We start from the raw sequence: 18,347 nt of genomic DNA on the forward strand, positions 1-18,347 counted from the left end.
CCTTGAGAAGTTGGTCCCACAGCAAGCGCGTCGTGGCGTCTGTGGAGCACTTTAAGTGGGGCAACAATTAGAACCCCTGCACAGGCTTGAGGCTTGAGTGGGTGGCTGACCTAGTGGGGTCCTTTGAACTGTCGTGCCTGTCGACATCACCGACATTTGGTTACTCCGTAGCACTTCGTCACTTCATCAGAGCGAGCACCTTGGGTTGGCTGGATGTATAAATGAATCATTGGCAAACTATACGCTATCTGGGAGTTTGAGCCCGTCGTTTCTATACTCCCTTTAAACCGATATCATCGGCAACCTTTCGCAACTGTGAGAAGCGTCAACATGGTTGAATCAAATGCTCTCTCGCCGTTTGCCAGCTCATGAAAACCACTGTGTTAATGGCAATGCCACAATCACCCCGGACTGTGATTTAAGCGTCATGATCCATGTCGTCCTTCTAAATCTCATCCTCATCCTCCATATCAACGTCCTGGTCCTCGTTCTCTTCCTCGTCAGCATCCTCTCCGTCATCTTCTTCCACACGATCCATGCCTTCATCCACATTAGCATCCTCCTCCTCTTGATTGAAACCATCATCACCCTCATCCTCACCCTCATCCTCACCCTCATCCTCACCCTCATCCTCACCCTCCTCCTCCTCCTCCTCATCATCATCATCCTCATTGTTCTCGTCAATCTTCCCGTTTTCTTCGTCCTCCTCATCTTCATCCTCCTCCTCATTGGCCTTCTCCTCCTCGTCAGCCATCTGCTCTGGGCCATGCTGCTCCTCATCTTCATCGTCTGTGCCTTCATCTTCAAATTCCTCTCCCTTGACAGCAACCGAATCTTCCGAATCCTCGTCCTGCTCTGCGTTCTTTCTCATCTTTCTCGGTTTCTTGGGCGCCGGTGGCTTAGCATCGTCTTTGCTTCGATCAAGCAAATGTTCAAGCGGGCAATCGGGGGCCCCAAGCCAGTCCTTGGTGCCGGGCTTGGTGTTCTTCCTACATTTGAAGCAGGTCTGTCCATGACGAATAAATAACTGGTGTAGCCCGTATTTTAAATGGTCCGGCACCATAAAATCTCCGTGGCGAAAGACATTGTCAGGGTCAGCCTTGACTGGCGTCCAACCAAGCCAGCGGCAAAACTTATGAACATGGGTATCGACAGCAAAGCACGGCATGCGCAGGCAAAAGAGTGAGACGCAGGCGGCTGTCTTGATGCCAATTCCAGGAAAGCTCACAAACTTTTCCATCGCTTGGTCTTTGGTCATGGCGTGCATGTAGTCGAGCGAAAGAAGATCGGGGGGAGCGCTATCCTTGTCAGTGTTTTCGGCAGTGCCAGCCTGCTTCATGCGCTCAAGGTTCTCCTCGTACACTTTGTCCAGGATTAACTTGATGTGTTGAGCTTTCTTGGGGCCATTGCCAGAGATTCTGATCGAGTTCACCAGGGCTTGGGGCGATGAAACCCGCACCTTCTCCCAATCGATACTACCCGCACCGCTTCCCTCTGTACGAATCCCAAAATCTTTCCCCAAATTTCTGATCGCTGCATCAGCCATGGCCATCAAAGTATTGCCGCTGATGAGTGTGCGTAAAAGAGCGTCAAGGACACAAGGTACCTCACCGCAACCAGCAATTTCCAGAGAGGCTGTGGGGATTCTGTCCGGCTGTTTAACCTCCCCGTGCATCTCCGTCAGGATCCTGTGAACCTCTTCGCAGGCCTCGGGGGTGGGGACTCTTCTGTAGGGATATGGGCTGTAACCGGGCGTCAACCCGTAAGGATTGTTTTGGCCACGCTTGACTTGGGTTCTGTAATCGGGATTCAGAATCTGTGAGGCATCCACCACAATCTTCCCCAGACTTTTGGTGACGAGGTTGTCCTTCAAGGTGGCCCCTTTGAAGATGATGAGCTTTCGAGTAGTCGCAACAATGCTGGTCTTTTCCTCGGCGACTTCCTCCTTTTTGGTAACAACAAGGGTCTGCTCTGGGATCTTTTCCTCGCACTTGACCACTTTTTGGGCGGTGACAGCAGTACGGGAACGAGTAACCCGGCCAATGATCTCTTCTTGGTGTATGACATGCAGGTTCTCGTCAACAGTCTCGGAGTCACCGACAACTGTTTCTGCCTCAGTGATCCTTGAGGCAGTTTCGACAGCTACTTCCTGCTTAACATCTACTTCCAGCTGACTGGATGTCTCTGATTTGCTGTCTTCTTTTGAAGGGGCTTTGGCTTTGGTGACACGATAGCCAATGCGTTTTTGTCTGGCTGCAGTCTTTGGAGCTGCTTTTCTGGGGGCAGCCTTTCTGCCAGCTGCCTTTCTTGGGGCAGCTCTTTCAGACGGAGATTTGGTTGAAGGCTGAGCACTCGCGGAAGGTGAGGTTGGTGGCGTCAAAGCGATCTCGAGATCTGGAACGGCGGGGTGTTCGTCCGTCTGGAGTTGATCTGCTGAATTGTCTTCAGAAATGGGCTCGGGTTCACTGCCCACTGAAGTCTTCTCGGTCGCATCTAGGGAAACAGCTGAATTCTGCGTGACCAAACCCATACCATGGGGAAGAACCCAACCACCTTTGATCGGCTGAGCGGTCTTCTTGGTCCGACGTGTGCGTTTCGCGCGAGTTTCGGTAGCCGACGGTTCAGCCAACGTCGCTTCAAACTTACGCTTGGGGGTGGCACTGTCTGGGGGGGTGATAGGCTCAGTCGATGAGGCAGCGGGAGAATGCGCTGGAGACTTTTCAGGCACTGAATTGCTAGGGGGGGCGAGTTGGTCAAGAAGTGAAACTGCCGCAATCACAGCATTGTCTTCAGCGCCGGTCGGAGTTTCTCCGGCCGTCTGGAGAATTGGAACAAGAGGGCCTTCGGCCGCTGCCGCAGCTTGGGCAGCTCGTCTTGCTGCCCCGCGAGTCCGCATGGTGAGGATGATACGTGAGAGTTGTTGCGAAGACTAAGAGGAGAAGGTCAGCACGAGATCGAGGAGTTTTGCATAAAGTTTCCAACATGTGTTGATGGGCTTTCTGTGAGACTTGTGTTCGTCGAGATGCCTGGTCGGTTTGGCCGATAGAGCTTCGCTGTGCTCGATATTCCCACTCTGGGGTATGTGAGAAGTCTCTGAGGCAAGAAAAAGGGAGGAAGTTTCCACAACCCCTCCAGGAGTGAGAGAACTCAAGATGTATAGACCGCTAAGAAACAGGTCCTGTAAATCCCAGAGCAAATCGGCCACCCCACCTGCCGTGAGGTGGCTTGCCCGACAAAGCTTCGTTCTTTCCGTCCGAGACCAATTCACCAGCCAGATTACCGCCGAGACTAGCGGTATTACAGTCAGTGCGGCTGATACTACAGCGCTTTCATTCAGGAGTGGCTAGGCAGGAGCGGTAAGGTACAAAACATCGGACGGACCTGAGTTCTCGGCCGGTTGTTGGTAGAAGCTGGATCTCTATTGTGAATACAGGCAGGAGCGAGGGCTTCTACAAGATAACAAGATGGAAAGCCCTTCGAAGCACTGAGAATACCCGTCGAAAGCCATGGACGGAATATGAGCCTGCTGGCCCGGTGGTGGGAGTATGGTGTATAGAAGAGTACTGGTGGTTCAAATGTCTGGAGTAGGGGGCCAATGTGTCGCGTATGTTGGGCCCTGAAGCATGAATCCGGCGCAGGAAGATGTCATCTAAAGTCTGAATAGTCTTCCTATGACTTGAAAATGGGGTGTAGTCAACTTTGCGGTGAATGTTCCTTTACTCTCTCTAAAGCACACACCAACCCGAGCTGCTGAAGTCACGAGAGGGAATGAGACATGCGAGCAGATCCAAGGCCATGACAAATCACCACGCTAAACAGCCGGCCGCCCAATATCAGCTGGGCGGCCTGAGAGAGACCAAAGATTACTCCCAACTGATAATGGCTGGGGCTACCTTCTTTTGAAGCATTGGGTAGCTTAACAATCATATGGCAAACACCGGTAAATTGGCATGGTGAACAGCTCATGTTATTATTCTGCTCTTTGATGGGAGTCATGATTACTTAATACAACATCGTTTGAACCTGAACAAAAGCTGTTAGTCAAATGGCCAACACATTGAAGTGGTACAAAGGTGTGGTTTTGTATGTTGTTCAGCGATGGATATTTTCTCCGCACAAACAGTCTCGGCAGTCAAGGTTTTGTCATATCGTAAAGTCATCAGGCAACAAGGAAGATGTCATAGAGAGAGTGACTTACTCAGAGATTATTTATATTGTCGCTGTGTGTGACATCGAGTTCCGTGGACTGGGCGAGGATGGATGAGGATAGCAAAGAAAGTTGAGGCAATTCTCAAGCTCCAAAAATGCTGCAGGCTGCGAGGAATTATTTTTCTTGGGTGGAGCATGCGGAAAGCCGGGAACAGTTTCCCCGTGCACTCCACATCAAGCTGAAACAACCCTAACCCATTGGTCTTCCCAGTGACGTAACCAACTAAGTTCTGGATCTGTTGACAAACATCAGCCCCTGAATGCGACTATCTTCAAATTCCGCAGCGGCACAAGTTGTGGAACATGGTTTTCCATAGAGTAATGATACTGACCAGCTATCTGAGCTAACTATCTTCTTTCTGTGATGCAGCTTCTCTTTTACGTGGCTGCCCTGAAGCGGGAAATTGCCCACCCCTTGCCGACGCTCGGACCATATCACGCTGCTCCGACAACCACTTCCACCACTTCGACACAAGGTGGATGGCTCACCGGTTGTCCTTGTCTGAGACCTTCACTTTACCCTAAAATGGAAATATCGACATCTTGTTGATAAAGAGCACAGCAGATGGCCATGATCTTTGATTCTCCCAATGAGTTTGATACAGTGGAGGTGGGGGAAGCTGCCCATCTCATGGTGGCCGACCCCCTACCGAGCTCTTCCGCAACATCATGGGAATTATGACAGAACGTTCCGTCACAGTGGTGCTCTTACTGGTTCAAACAACCTTGAGCCAGTAGGGTTTCCTTCACGGAGCTATGAAGTTCACTATTCAAGCATCCAGGTCCAATTGGCTGAGAGACTCTCCCTATCACCGACCTCCCCAGCTCCAAGTGCCCTACGGACTCAGCAGGTGAGCCGACCCCTGTTGAGTACTCCGTCGTCGAACCAACCCAGATACAATTCTACGACTTTGCGACTCGAGCACTTCCTGCCTCACCATCCCTCAAAATCACTGACCACTCAGCTTCGCCCACCAAATCCTCATCTGCGTCCATTTCACCACCGTTCAGCACACTGCCCTGCCAGCAGCCTTGCCTTTTACAAGTCCATATCTCTGGTAAGAAAGTTTCTGGCAGATTCGCTTCCTTATCCCACAATATGGAAGTGCAAGCTCCCGCTCTGGATCAGAATCTGTCGAGCAAGCAGATGTGTGAGTGGGCTAGCGGTTGCCCTTATCCTTCTTGCTCCTTCTTCCCATTCACTTCTTATTGTGCCGCGCCTTTCACGATCAAGTGAATAAGAGATAAGGGCCTTTTTCTTTGCAGTCAATAGGACCCCAACAATTATTTATTGTTTGCTCTCCTCGACCGAAAGCACCGCTATATATTTGCCTTCCCCCCCCCCCAAAACAAAAGACTTTTAAGTAGCAGCCGATCTTCTCAAGTCCGATTTTTGAGCTTCCTTCTCTGACAACCAAAAGCAGCTACACGAGCAGATCAAGCATCAGAGCTCCCTTTTTGACTTGTAAGCTATCGTTTCAAGACTCCGCTTCATTTTCGGTACCCTCCACTGACCCAGCTAAACAGCCGTCATAGAGCTTTAGCCGCTTAGAGTACTCACTTGTCACAATTTTCAAGTCGTTGTTACTCGCACAAAAAAATGGCCGAAATTTACAACCCGGGGTCGGTGTCACAGCCACTCGTGATTGATGACGACGATGGCTATGAGTCGTTGTCAGGTATCAAGCATGAGCTTGAGGAGGGTCATCTTCTTCTCGAAGAGAGATTCGACGTCGACGATGTTTTCGAAGTCGACGAGTACGGCAACGAGGTCAACCCTTTTGAGGAGTTGGACCAGGAGTACCGGGCCGAGGGCCGACTGGAGGGCGACTTGTACGAGGTAATCGACCTTACCGAAGATGCCGACGACAACGCGGCAACTTCACGGCCAAGGACGGCGACAGCCAGCGATGAGGACATTCTCCAATACTGGACACTGGACGACGGGCTTCTTCTTACGCCACACATGACGGTGGAGCTCCGACCTTCCGTGGACCAAGAGGCAATCGAGTTTCTCCGTATCCTCTTCATCGTGAAGATTACCGAGCCTGAACGAACTTTCGTCGTGCTCCGCGGCTGGGGCTTCCGCAGGAGCCGGAACTTCCAAGGCTGCCTCCCCAAGAAGCTGAACGAGGTTTGCTTGATCGCCAAGATGAAAACCTCAGACAAGCGGGGTTGGAAGGAGCAAGCCCTCATCGACGTGGATCCCAGGCAGGTGATGATGCTCAGGGATCTCCGGATGACCAACGCCGACTTCCCAGATCACCGGTTCAACGCTAACGAATATCACCGGCTGGGCAAGGAGATGATCAAGGAGTCTGGGCCTCTTGTCTGCCGGTGGAGGAAAGAGGAGCACCGCCATCCGAGGACGAAAACCGCCTGCGAGTTCGCCTTTGTCAGGCTAAGCGAGGATGAGGTTGATGACCGATACCGAGTGAAGGACGCACAGATGGTGAACAGGTGGAGGGGCGGCGTTGTCCCTGGTGGCTCACACATCCCCAACAGGGACAGCCCCGGTCTAGTGCTCGACCTCGAGGACGAAGGGTCAGAACAGGCCAGTGATCTCCAGCCCGGGCAGCGCTATACTGCCGCGGATATTTTCGCCGGTGCGGGTGGCGCCTCGCGGGGTATCGAGCGCTCCGGTTGCCGGCTTCTGTTTTCTCTCGACCACTGGGAGCCCGCCGCGAGGTCCCTCCGTCGCAATTTCCCCGGCACGCATATCTATCAAAAAGAGGTAACCGACTTTGTGACCGAAGACCTCCCGCCCGAGCATTCCTACCCGGACATCCTCCACCTCTCCCCTCCGTGTCAGTTCTGGTCCCCGGCTCACACCGTCGCCGGGAAAGATGACGAGAAGAACATCGCTGTCCTCTTCAGCTGCACCGACCTCATCAAGAAGCTCCGCCCCAGGGTTTTCACGGTGGAGCAAACATTCGGTCTCGTCCACGATCGTTTCCGTCTGTATTTCCACACCTTCCTGCAAGGTTTCACCTCGCACGGGTACTCCCTCAGGTACAAAATCCTCCACCTGAACCAGTACGGCCTCGCCCAAACCCGTCGCCGGCTGGTCATCATCGGTGCTGGGCCAGGCGAGAAGCTTCCCCCGTTTCCTCCCCCTACCCACTCCAAAACACCCGAGGTTGACGGCCTGAGGCCTGTCGTGACCCCCTACCAAGCGTTGTTGGCGATCAAGCGTATCAAAAGCGGCCATCCGATGCACAATCTGGCCACCGTTCATCGGTTTGACCCGCCCAAGCGCCCTTGGGATCCGAGCAAGCCGGTCAACACGATCACCTGCTCTGGCGGCCAGAATTACCACTGGTTGGGGGAGAGGCAATTCACTGATCTGGAATATGCTGTGCTGCAGGGGTTTCCACGCTGGCATCAGTTTTCCGAAACCAATGTCAAGAAGCAGATCGGCAATGCTTTCGCGCCGTCAGTGGTGAGGGTGCTATACGAGCATCTCATCCGCTTTTTGAGGAAGCAGGACGGGGTGGCTGGCAGCTACTTACCTCCTTCGTCCTCGTCGGGTGACAGTTCCCCTATTGCAATCCCAGACTCGGACGAGGAGAGGGACGAGCTCCAGTTTCTGGGGCTGGGGGGCCTGGGCACAAAGGACCAGCCGATGAAGTTGGATGATGAGGAGGTGGAGTACCTGGGGGAGTCCGCGAGGGGGTGGTCAGCAACGATGACTGGACGGTGGGACGGAGGGAGGGAGGGGGCTGGCAGGCGGGCGAGGTGTGAGGCCCGGGGTTATGAAGTTGATGCGGACGGGTGGCCGGAGTATAGGGAGGAGGACTTTATGGAGTTGGATGCGGGGACGATGCAGGACCCAGTGATTATTGATTGGGAGACGTGATTGACTTTGGGCAGGAGAGTGGATTTGTCTGAGTGTTGTACATAGAGCCTCTTCTTTCAGCAAGCTGGCATGTTATTGGCGATCTTATGAAGCAAGGAGTTACGCGGGTAGGCTAGATGTTTGTCATGAGCGAGGAGTCGGGTGGGAGGAGGTTTTGAGGGTTGTGGTCTCTTAAGCTGTCATTGTATTGTATGTCAGGCAAGCGAGCATCAAAGTACAGCATTTCCATTGGTACAGGCAGAGTCCGTAAACACAGTATGCACTCTATTCCTCTTGTATTGCACTGCAAATCTCAGTTCGCTACGGTGACATGTTCAATCTTGGCCCAACTGCCACCCATCAACTTTTCCTACGCCCAAAGTATCAGCAGTATTACCTCTTTTCTCCAAACCGACCCCTGAACTAATGTTCAACAGATGAAGCATGCCTGTCCTCTGAATGTGAACACTCGCCAAAACTCCTGCCGCTTCCCAAACTGGCTACCCAAGAAACCCGAGACACCGCCAACACAAACTTCCCAAAGTTCAATATCCCAAACCAAGACACCAAAGACAAGAAGAAAGCAAATACAGCATATCTTAATCAAAGCTACCCCTGTTCAGAATTTGGCTCACTCCTCCTCGCTTACCTCACTCTCGTTACCTCTGTCGTTCTCATCCATCTCCCCAAAGGCCGCCTCAAGCTCCGCCTCCAAATCACCCTGCATCGGATCCACCTCGGCTTCCTCATCTTCATCTGACGAGCCCGCATCAAAAGTGTACTTTTCAGGCTCCTCCACCGGCATTCCAGGCTGAGTATCGTAGCTCGAAACCGGAGCACTCGGAGCCGGCGCCACCTCCTCAAAATCATACTCCTCGTTCTCGTCTGACTCCTCGCGAAGTTGCTGAAAGTGCCGGAAGTCTTCCTCGTGATTATGCTCTTCCTCTTCTTCGTAGGCGCCCTTGCCAAACTCTGAAAAGCGTCTATTGAGAGACGCAGCAGGCTGGAAAGTCGTAGGCGGTGGGGGCTTGGCGTCGGGATATTCGATTGTGAGACCAAAATCATCGTCGTCGTCGTCGTCCTCATCATCCTCGTCATCATCGACTTTCTTCTTTGGCGGTGGTACTTCACGCTTCTTCTCAGGAACAGATGGCATGGGAAGAGATGGTGCGGCGGGCGGGGCGGCGTTGGGATCCGGTAGAAAGAGAGCTTCGGCCCCCTTCTTTTCCACTTTGCCCTTTCCTTTACCCTTGGCCTCTGGCGTATTCTTTGCTGCTGGTGTGTTTTTGGCCGCGGCTCCTCTGGCTGCCGGCTTGGCCTTGGCTGGAGGGTCTTCTTTGAGTTTGGATGCCGCCGCCTTGCCCTTCGCTTGTGTTGGCGGTGGCTTGGAATCAGCGGCACCAGATGAACCGCCATTCTTGATCTCCAGTTGGGGGAACTTCTCTCGTAATGTTTCCACATTATCCGTTGGCGTCCTTGTCAGATTCATGTGGAACATGGAATCGACGCGGTGCAGTATGAAGGCCTGGCGCGTGGGATCGAATATGAGGGTGTAGTTGTTGTCTTCGGTGGTTCGTACGCCATTGTATTGATATCGGTCGCCCTTGTCATCGAAGCCAATGTTGTAGGAACCGTCTTTGGCGGACTTCTTGAGATGGGCCGTGCTCGGAGCTGTGTCTGACGAGAGCGTTGGTCGGTGGTTATCTGCAAACGAGATATTGTTAGCACAATTGGTGGTAAACGCACGCTGCTGTGTCGGGTGGCTGCCTTGCTGAACCAGACCAGCAGAGTAGGGGTCTTTTTGGTTCCGCTTACACCGAATGCCTGTGTATGTTTCCTTGGATGGCTTCCCCAGCAGCTCAGGACTGAGGATTACTGGGTATTTTCCCACCTTTGTGGGGTCGATAGCGGCCATGATTGGCAATTCTCGCGTTGGCAGAGACGCGGGCGTGGTCGTAGGCGAGGCAATGCAATGCTCGAGGGCGGACGGCGGACGGCGCGAGAGGACAGGATCTGAATTGAACAATGGCTGGGGGTTGGAAGAGGGAAGTTCCAGGCCGGCTTCCGGGATTACAGCATCCACAACAAAATGTCTAGCGGGCAGACCGACAGCGAACAGCAGTTGGGGGCTCCCACGTGCCGTCAAGGGTACCGCTGACCGCTGCTATTTATTGCCCGGCTGGGGTGGTGGGCGTGGGACGCCGCTAAGACTTAGCGACCGGCGACAACAGCAGGGAGCAGGGCAGGGAGCAGGGAGCAGGGAGCAGGGAGCAGGGAGCAGGGAGCAGGGAGCAGGGAGCAAGGGCCAGTGGCTTCAGTCTTCCCCAGATCGCTGGAGTGTCTTGGCGCGTGGGATGATGCTCCGTGGGATTGTTTGGGATTGTTTGGGACCGTGAGAGAAGACAAGCGCAACCAAGCGTGTCCAGGCTGAATATCTGCAGAATCTGGACGCCCGTTCCCTTTGACAGACGACGCGCCTGGCGTTGCGCCTTCTTTGTCTTTGCTAGCTCTCGCAAACGTTGAACAAGCGCTGAGACAAACAGGGTTGGCTTATCGGGAAGCGGTTGAAAATGGGCCGAGGGGCTCGCTTGGCAGTGGGGCTGGCCGTTGTGACACCATTCCAGCCCCACCCTACCACACTGCCAACCTCAATTCCAACGTCCATCTTTGTTCGATGAGTTACACGCAACTTCCTTTACCAAACCGAGATCTCCGTTCTGTTGACCGTCTCTATCGATGTGTTTTATCAGTTGCCCTCTCCGGAGACATCTCTCAGCAGTCTTCAGCTTACCTACAAGCCATCTTGGGGAACGGATTCAGGGTCCTGGGCGCACAAGGACACAAGCTTATCGCATGTGGATAATATCGTCTCGCAGTGCGGCTCTGCTGGACCCATTCCACGGAAGAGGTTTGTACAATGAGGCTGTGGTTCCCTCCAAGTGGTCAGACTGAAGCCCTTCTCGCCATTGTCATCCGGCACCGCAGCTGCAACTCGGGCTTTCTCATTCCCGCGCCGTTGAGATGGCTGTGAGTCGGTCAAGGTACAGCCTGCATCTTTTCACCATCTCCAACTTTGAAGTTTGCCAGGCCTCCGACTTCTTGTTAGCGCAGAACTGACGCCATGTTGACCGGCCCATCTCCAGCCCCAACGGTTTCCAGGGTCGAGTCAGGGTCCCAACTGCCTCATACTTCTGCAAGACAATCTGCTAGGCTGGGTCAGGGACTCCAACATCGGGGAAAGCGCGCGGAACTCTTCTTCGTCCAAGGCCATTGCCTCCGGTCCCCGTTTGTTAGCCAGTTCCAGGTGAGCAAGCGCAGCAGAGCTAACGGCCAAGCTCTACCATCATGGGACGAAACGGGCCTCTTCAAGTCCATGACTTGATACTCGCTAATCTATCGAAGCTTCAAAGTTTAGAAGTCATATCTCCCTCTCTTTAATGCCACATTGCCTCCGGACAAGTGCCCTCTTTCTTTCATGGCCTGTTGTTTTTCTATTACTGGACCCCCTCGATGGCATCCACCACCGTACCAGGGCCGAGATGGGCTCGACAACCCGGGTCTAGCAGGACGACACCGATGGCAACGACGCGGACATGGCTGACAGCCAGTCTACTGTCGATCTCGCAGCTCACTGCAGCTTACACACTTGATTTGAGCTCAACGGGTGAGGCTCGGTGCACCACACCCTGACCACAGTCCCGGCATTGACTCTATGACACCCTGCAGACTCTCTCAAATCCGTCGCGAGCTCTATGACCGAAGACATGATGTCATTCTACTCAGGAGACAAACCAGGGGGCACCCCTGGTTTGCTTCCACAGCCATACTACTGTGGGTTGCTACCCAACCCACCAGAGAATCATCATGAAAGACCTCACACACACTAACCCAACCGGAGCTCAGGGTGGGAAGCAGGAGCCCTCATGGGCGCTCTAATTGACTACTGGTACTACACCGGCGACACCCGCTGGAACGCCCTCGCCACCGAAGGCCTCCTCTTCCAAACCGGCCCCAATAACGACTACATGCCCCCTAACCAAACCGTCACCGAAGGAAACGACGACCAAGGCTTCTGGGGCATGGCCGTCATGACGGCCGCCGAGTACAACTTTGACAACCCACCCCCGGGCAAACCACAATGGCTCTCCCTCGCCCAAGCTGTCTTCAACACCCAGGCCGCCCGCTGGGACGCTGAGGACTGCGGCGGCGGCCTCCGGTGGCAGATCTTCACCTGGAACAACGGCTACGACTACAAGAACTCCATATCCCAAGCTTGCTTTTTCAACCTGGCTGCCCGGCTGGCCCTGTACACAGGGAACCAGTCCTACGCCGACTGGGCAGACAAAGCCTGGGACTGGATGGTGGCTACCAACCTCATCAATCCAGAGTCCTACTACATCTACGACGGCACCCACATCAACAACTGCTCCGAAATAACCCCCTACCAGTGGACTTACAATGCTGGCGCATTTTTGCTGGGTGCGGCGGCATTGTACAATTACACCACCGGCCCTCTCCAGTCCGTCTGGAGAGACCGTGTCGACGGCCTGTTGAACGGCACCTCTGTCTTCTTCACCGGCCCCAACAAGGACATCATGACCGAAGTCGCCTGCGAGCCCGTCGACCTCTGTGACCTCGACCAGCAGTCTTTCAAAGCTTACCTCTCCCGCTGGATGGCCGCCACGACTAAATGGGCGCCTTGGACATACGACAGGATCAAGCCGCTGCTGCAGTCTTCTGCCCAAGCTGCCGCGGGAACCTGTAGGGGAGGAGCGAATGGGCGAATGTGCGGGCTGAAGTGGAATCAGGGGCCCAAGTGGGATGGGAGCACGGGGGTGGGGCAGCAGATGGCGGCCATGGAGGTGGTGTTGGGGAATATGATTGGGCAGAGGCATGATCCGGTGACTGATCGAAAGGGGGGGACGAGTAAAGGGGATCCGGGGGCGGGGGGGCAGGATATGGGACGGAATGATCCGTTGCAGCGGGCGGGTGCGTGGCCGCCGGTTAGTCGGGGGGGTAGGGCGGGGGCGTGGATACTGATGTTGCTGACTGTTTTGGGGGTTGTTGGCGGGTGTGTTTTTGTTTTGGTAGATGAAGGGAATGGGATGGAGGAGCAGATTGAGGGGGTCGGGGACGTGGTTACTGTTGCTGGCGGGATGGGGAGGAGGAGAGATGGGAATAAGTTGAGGAAGGAGTGTCCGAATATTTTGGGGGCGATGGTGGCGGCGGGGTCGCTGGAGAAGGAGAGGGGCGGGGCGGTGAATAGAAGCGATAGTGACAGAACGCTGAGGGGGGATGAGGATGGGATGGAGGTGGGTGAGGTGAAGAGGGGGGCGGAACACGTGGACAAGCCGGTGGGGGAGCCGCCTATTATCAAGGTGCCTCATCCGAGGAATAGGAAGCCGTTGAGGACGACGTTGTTGGCGAAGCAGCATCAAAGGCAGTGGTCGAAGTCGAGGCGAAATTATTGGGGAGATATTGATGGAAGTGGGGAAACGGTGGTGGGGGATCTTGTTAAAGACAAAAATGTTGATAACAATAACCGTGTTGAAGCCGTCAGTGCGCCACCGCCAAAGAAGAGAAGGCAATCAGACCCCGGGTCAGACAGCAATAAGGATAAGGTCACGCTTCCGAGAAAAGGGCCGTCGATGAAGGGGGTTGGGTGGAGCGATACGGTGGAGGGTAGCTTGCGTTTGGATGCTCAGCAGACGTATTCGGCGTATTGGGAGAGTGAGTGTTATTGACCTCCTGGGTTGGAGTGTGTGTACATACTTTGCATTGGTTGGAGATCTTTTTCTGGGACAGTCATTTTGGGATTCTGAGAGGCACAATTGGGATACAATCACAACATTGGAAGGGAGGGCATATTGTATATCATTTGGCACGGGAGAATGCTGATGTGGTTTCGTATGTGTAGGGTTAGGTTGAACTTGGTCAGTTGGCTTACCTCACCACACATTGTCATGTTGCACATGCAGGGTCGCTGCTGGTGAGGGGGCTTGATATGTCAGGAGTGGGCGAGAAAGGGGGTCGAGTGTGTTGTATAGTAGTTCAAACATACTCCTTCCAACAGCCTCAGTTACCCTCGTCACAACAACCCTTGTGGTCAAGTGGCAAGGGTATCAGGGCTGCTCACGCCGCCGCCCACCGCCGGGCTCACCAAGAGCTCGATGGCGGATTCCTTGCAAAACCTTTCGTAGCTGGGTTTTCGGCGCCCGCCCCTTGAGGGCGGGTGAGCTTTTGGTTTTCAGGCCAGGCTTTTTACAAGTTTGGGTCTGGGGTCTGGTTTCATGTTTTTGAACCTCAACTCCAATCAGCTCATAATACAGCTGCGACTCGCTCGGATTGTCGGAAAAACACGGAGGTAAGCGGTAGAAATTACTTCTTGTTGACGGTTGCCCTCAGCCACGAGCTGTTGCGATTTTGGAGTCGAAATAGGCACTCATGTAAAAGTCGAGAAGAAAAACATTCTGCTCTGTTTCTCATTTCTACGACTGGCAAACATTTAGCCTGCTATGGCCGTGTGTCTGGCAGGATGCCAGTATGGGAGTGTTTGAAACTTCGGAGTTTGGCCTAGAGAAAATATAAGTTTATGTGTCAGTAAAGCATCCGTTTCGGAATGTCTAATCACGTTTCGGGACCGCAAGTCAAAAGACTGAGATGTGACTTGGAAAGACGGAAAGCTCTGGTCACCGCTTCTTTAGACATGAGCCGGGTGCTTTTTGAAGCATAGCCTGAGGAGAGATCTACTGTGAAAAAGGCAACAGCTGACTGGCGATGAAGTTCCACAAATCAACGTGATTGCCAAACACAAAGCAGATTCTCTTCGCACAATCACAATCACGATGTGTGGAATGTGTACCACCATCTCGACGGTCGACAGTGGCACAAGTGCAACCGTTGATCAGTGCGCTTAAGTCCTTAAGGCCACCCTGTTTGAGGAGATGCTCGACCCACGCACGAGAAAAAGATAAATGAGGTGTCAAAATAGGGTGCTGACATGCGAAGTGAGTTACGTGCTGAAGTCTCAGTCACCACGATGGGAATATTCTCCGTGGCCAATGAGACTTATTTATAGGAGAATGAAAACGCCTCGATCGATCCGGGACCGGGAATTGGGGAGGCGGGCGGTGAAATTGGCACTTTCGGTTGTTGAAACAGGCTCTGTGGTGATGCTGTGGTTGTTGCGATTGCCCATGAGGTTGTTCGATGCTGTTCACTTCAACGTGACTATTCGCGACATAGAAACCTTCTGTCCAGTCGTTAAGGTCATCTGACCATCTGACAGCGGAGATCTGGTCTCGCAGCAGCGTTGCCTGCATGAAGCAGTGTAATATTCCTCGGTGCCTTGCTCGAAGGATCGACGAGCAGGGTCCCCTGAAATATCTTCTTGTGCTCCAGTTACCTCCTGCTGAGGATGTCGGGAGGCGCTTGCAGTTGATCCGTCCCCAAGTCGGTGACCCACGGGCATGATACACAAGGTTGGTCCGTGGTAGCGTTTAATATATGCTGATCTGGATTGCTGCAGGAGAAACAGAGATGCTAGATACAGTGGTCTATCGTCGGCTGCGCGGGTATCCGTAGGTTCGGCCGCCTGGTCCACCTGGCCTTCTTGTCGAGGGAAGAAGACCCGGTTAGGGCACGGTAATGGCTTTGGTTGGAGGATGAGCGAGAAACTCGAGATCGCATGCATAGGTTGCTCAAATCCGGTGGCACTGTCACCAATGCTGACAGGATGGGACGAAGAAGAGCTGGAGCAGCATTCACTTCCCAAGCGCTCACCAAACCTAGCACTTGGACCCTTGATCCGACACACAAACTCTTGGCCGAGAGCATTAACCGCTCTGAACCGAGCGGCTGAGTTTGGCTGATTCACTGTGTTGTGGCAGCTACCCGCTTGTACGAGGCACTGGCGCCGTCCCGTCATTGTCTCCAGTTCCCAATCAGTTCACTGTGCTCTTGGTGACTTGAAAACCTTGACCGCTCCGCTCTTGCAGGTAGCCATGGAGTTGCTCTCGGTTTGCGATTGTCGGCAAGTTCCATAACTTGGCGTCTCCCCGGATTTCCCTGGGACACGTCGGGACCGGTAGTCATCCGGCGATGCGGAGAGTGAGTAGGCTTCCTTCATCGGCTCGAGTCAATACTTTATCAGGGGGCCCGTCCAAAGATTGCCTCCTCCACAACATAACTGACAGGACAAAGATTTTGACTCCTTGGACGACTCCAACACTCGGTGTCGACGCGTGGCAACCTTTCGCCATCCACCCATACGCAATTCCGGTACGTTGGGGACAGTTTAGACCACTCAGCGGTCCCGTCGACGAGTCCTTGCAACTGACGAAGCGCTCAGGGACCAAAAATGCCAGATTATATTGGATCACCTGGGGGTGACCATGCAGACTTCAACCAGTCTTCGAATGCCATCCAGGACAAGCTCGGAGGCACCGGCAATATCGTTAACATCACCGCCGCCGAGATCGCCGTCATCGTTATCACAGTCACCCTGGTCTTGTTGGCTCTAGTTGGTGTCTTCTACTGTCGAATCTTGCAAGCTCGTCGGGATCTCGATATAGAAAACAAGGCGAAGGAGCGGGCTGCGGGCCCCGCGCTGGGCGATGCCATAGAACTGGTACACACCAAGAGAGCATCCGGGAGCTCTTGCGATACGATATCGATCAAGAATAGAGACGAGATTGGCGAGCCCAGCTCGAGCAAGGGTAAAACGCCGGCCGCCATGGAATCGAACCAAGAACCAAAACTGCCTCTTCGACACTATATCCATTGGAAGAACCCAGATCCGAAGGGACAAACTAAGCAACAAGAAGGTAAGCAAAAGCTGCTAAACCAAGGCTTCGAGCAATCACTTACTCGGTGCTGTAGGTTCCTCTTCTTCACACCCTCCGCACTGACCCTAAGTCTGGAGCATCTCGCTCCTTTTGAGAAGACCTTGACGTAATGGGGTCTTGCAGAATTCCCGCTCCTGAATAAGCTGGATATGGGCCGACGATATTCGAAGGGGCAAATGTTGGTTGCCCAGTGGCTGTTGTTGGAGAGATGATGGAACGAAAGGGATATTTTTCCGTCAAGCTTCGGGTACCATTCCCCGCCATAGCGAGCATTGGGTGCAGGAAGGTTAGATCATGGGGCATTCTGGTGAGCTGTTTGTAGGGGATTGTTTTGCGGCGGTCACGAGATACTAGACTGTAGAGGCTTCATGCCAGAAATTGTTAGCGCCTATTTCCACCAAGCCTCCAAGTTTTCTGAGTTGGATACGTACAACTGAAGCATCGGTCCAGAGGCCTCCAGACGACGATAAGAGTCGATCAAAGAACGTAGGCGAGCGAGGTCGATAGGTTGGTCCTTGCCGTTGGGCGAGATGCCGAGCCGCAAACACGTCGAGTGGTCAGGTCATTGAGTAAGGAAGAGCTTGGTAGGAGCAGCTTGAGGTAGATAAACATCATCAAGAAAAATGAACAGAGCAGGACATGGAGTGTGTGGGCATCGCTGAATGCCCCAAAAGTGCAATCAATGCTCGCGACAAGCCAAGCGATCCTTCGCGGGCCGCTCCGAGTGATCCCAGCTTAGCGTCTCGGCTGCTGACAACTCCCCCAACCCACAATCCGGGGGGTCACTAACCCGAGTTCACGGCCACCTCTTGCTGCCTGGTATCGCTGCAGTATCTCGTCCTCGGGACAAGAGCAGGGATACCTCAATCAAGTAAGCCGAAGCCATGGAAAGGTGACTGCCGAAACAACCCAACGTGCCCGGATATCCCCAATGCAGCCTCTGGAAACACTCGCCAAGGCAAAGCCCCCGCACCGGTCAACGGGAATGCAGCATGAAGAAGCAAAATGGCGGAGGCAGTCCTCAAACAGAACCACACCGGTGAGGATCTATTGCAGAAGAGCATCTAGCAAAGCTGTCATGGTGCCTCTCTGGTTGTAAAGGGTATGCAACTTGTTGTTGAGTTTTGTAGTTGAGATCCTGTGCACCATCACGTTGTACTGACCAATCAGTCAGCGACTGGTCGATCGACATGCTAGCACTGTGAGTGAGGCCATCCTGACAGTTGTTTTTGGTGCCAGACTGACGGCAAAATGAAGGTACATTGACGACAAAGCGAGCATACCACCATGACTTGCACACGATAGCATCATATCCCATCGATTGCCCATCATTCTCACCCAATGAACTCCTCACATGCACCCACGTGAGACGTTCGCCCACACACGTCGTCCCACAGTGCTCACCCAGCCCCAGCTCTCTGTCCGAGACACTTGCGCAAAAACTGCTTCAGCAT

The 18,347-nt window shown here is 53.6% G+C and overlaps 5 protein-coding genes across 5 annotated transcripts; 3 read left to right on the top strand and 2 right to left on the bottom strand.

The window, feature by feature from the left end:
* Positions 1-202: 202 nt before the first annotated feature.
* On the bottom strand, positions 203-3,333 carry QC761_119430 (uncharacterized protein; the record flags this gene model as incomplete). The annotated part of the gene is made up of 3 exons (XM_062875228.1): positions 203-2,929; positions 3,174-3,288; positions 3,320-3,333. The coding sequence occupies 3 exons, from the start codon at positions 3,331-3,333 to the stop codon at positions 446-448; spliced, it is 2,613 nt and encodes an 870-aa protein (XP_062738470.1). The 3' UTR covers positions 203-445.
* A 2,476-nt stretch (positions 3,334-5,809) lies between these two features.
* QC761_119440 (uncharacterized protein) lies at positions 5,810-8,068 on the top strand (the record flags this gene model as incomplete). The annotated part of the gene is made up of 1 exon (XM_062875229.1): positions 5,810-8,068. The coding sequence occupies one exon, from the start codon at positions 5,810-5,812 to the stop codon at positions 8,066-8,068; it is 2,259 nt and encodes a 752-aa protein (XP_062738471.1).
* A 242-nt stretch (positions 8,069-8,310) lies between these two features.
* Positions 8,311-10,245, bottom strand: QC761_119450 (uncharacterized protein). The gene is made up of 2 exons (XM_062875230.1): positions 9,863-10,245; positions 8,311-9,751 (listed from the first exon to the last, which is right to left on the bottom strand). The coding sequence occupies exons 1-2, from the start codon at positions 9,960-9,962 to the stop codon at positions 8,679-8,681; spliced, it is 1,173 nt and encodes a 390-aa protein (XP_062738472.1). The 5' UTR covers positions 9,963-10,245; the 3' UTR covers positions 8,311-8,678.
* A 773-nt stretch (positions 10,246-11,018) lies between these two features.
* On the top strand, positions 11,019-14,067 carry QC761_119460 (uncharacterized protein). Its single transcript, XM_062875231.1, has 3 exons — positions 11,019-11,711; positions 11,774-11,878; positions 11,951-14,067. The coding sequence occupies exons 1-3, from the start codon at positions 11,558-11,560 to the stop codon at positions 13,789-13,791; spliced, it is 2,100 nt and encodes a 699-aa protein (XP_062738473.1). The 5' UTR covers positions 11,019-11,557; the 3' UTR covers positions 13,792-14,067.
* A 2,339-nt stretch (positions 14,068-16,406) lies between these two features.
* QC761_119470 (uncharacterized protein) lies at positions 16,407-17,105 on the top strand (the record flags this gene model as incomplete). The annotated part of the gene is made up of 2 exons (XM_062875232.1): positions 16,407-16,872; positions 17,017-17,105. The coding sequence occupies 2 exons, from the start codon at positions 16,407-16,409 to the stop codon at positions 17,103-17,105; spliced, it is 555 nt and encodes a 184-aa protein (XP_062738474.1).
* Between the last annotated feature and the right edge of the window lie 1,242 nt (positions 17,106-18,347).

Source organism: Podospora bellae-mahoneyi (assembly GCF_035222275.1).
Source record: "Podospora bellae-mahoneyi strain CBS 112042 chromosome 1 map unlocalized CBS112042p_1, whole genome shotgun sequence".
Taxonomy (NCBI): domain Eukaryota; kingdom Fungi; phylum Ascomycota; class Sordariomycetes; order Sordariales; family Podosporaceae; genus Podospora; species Podospora bellae-mahoneyi.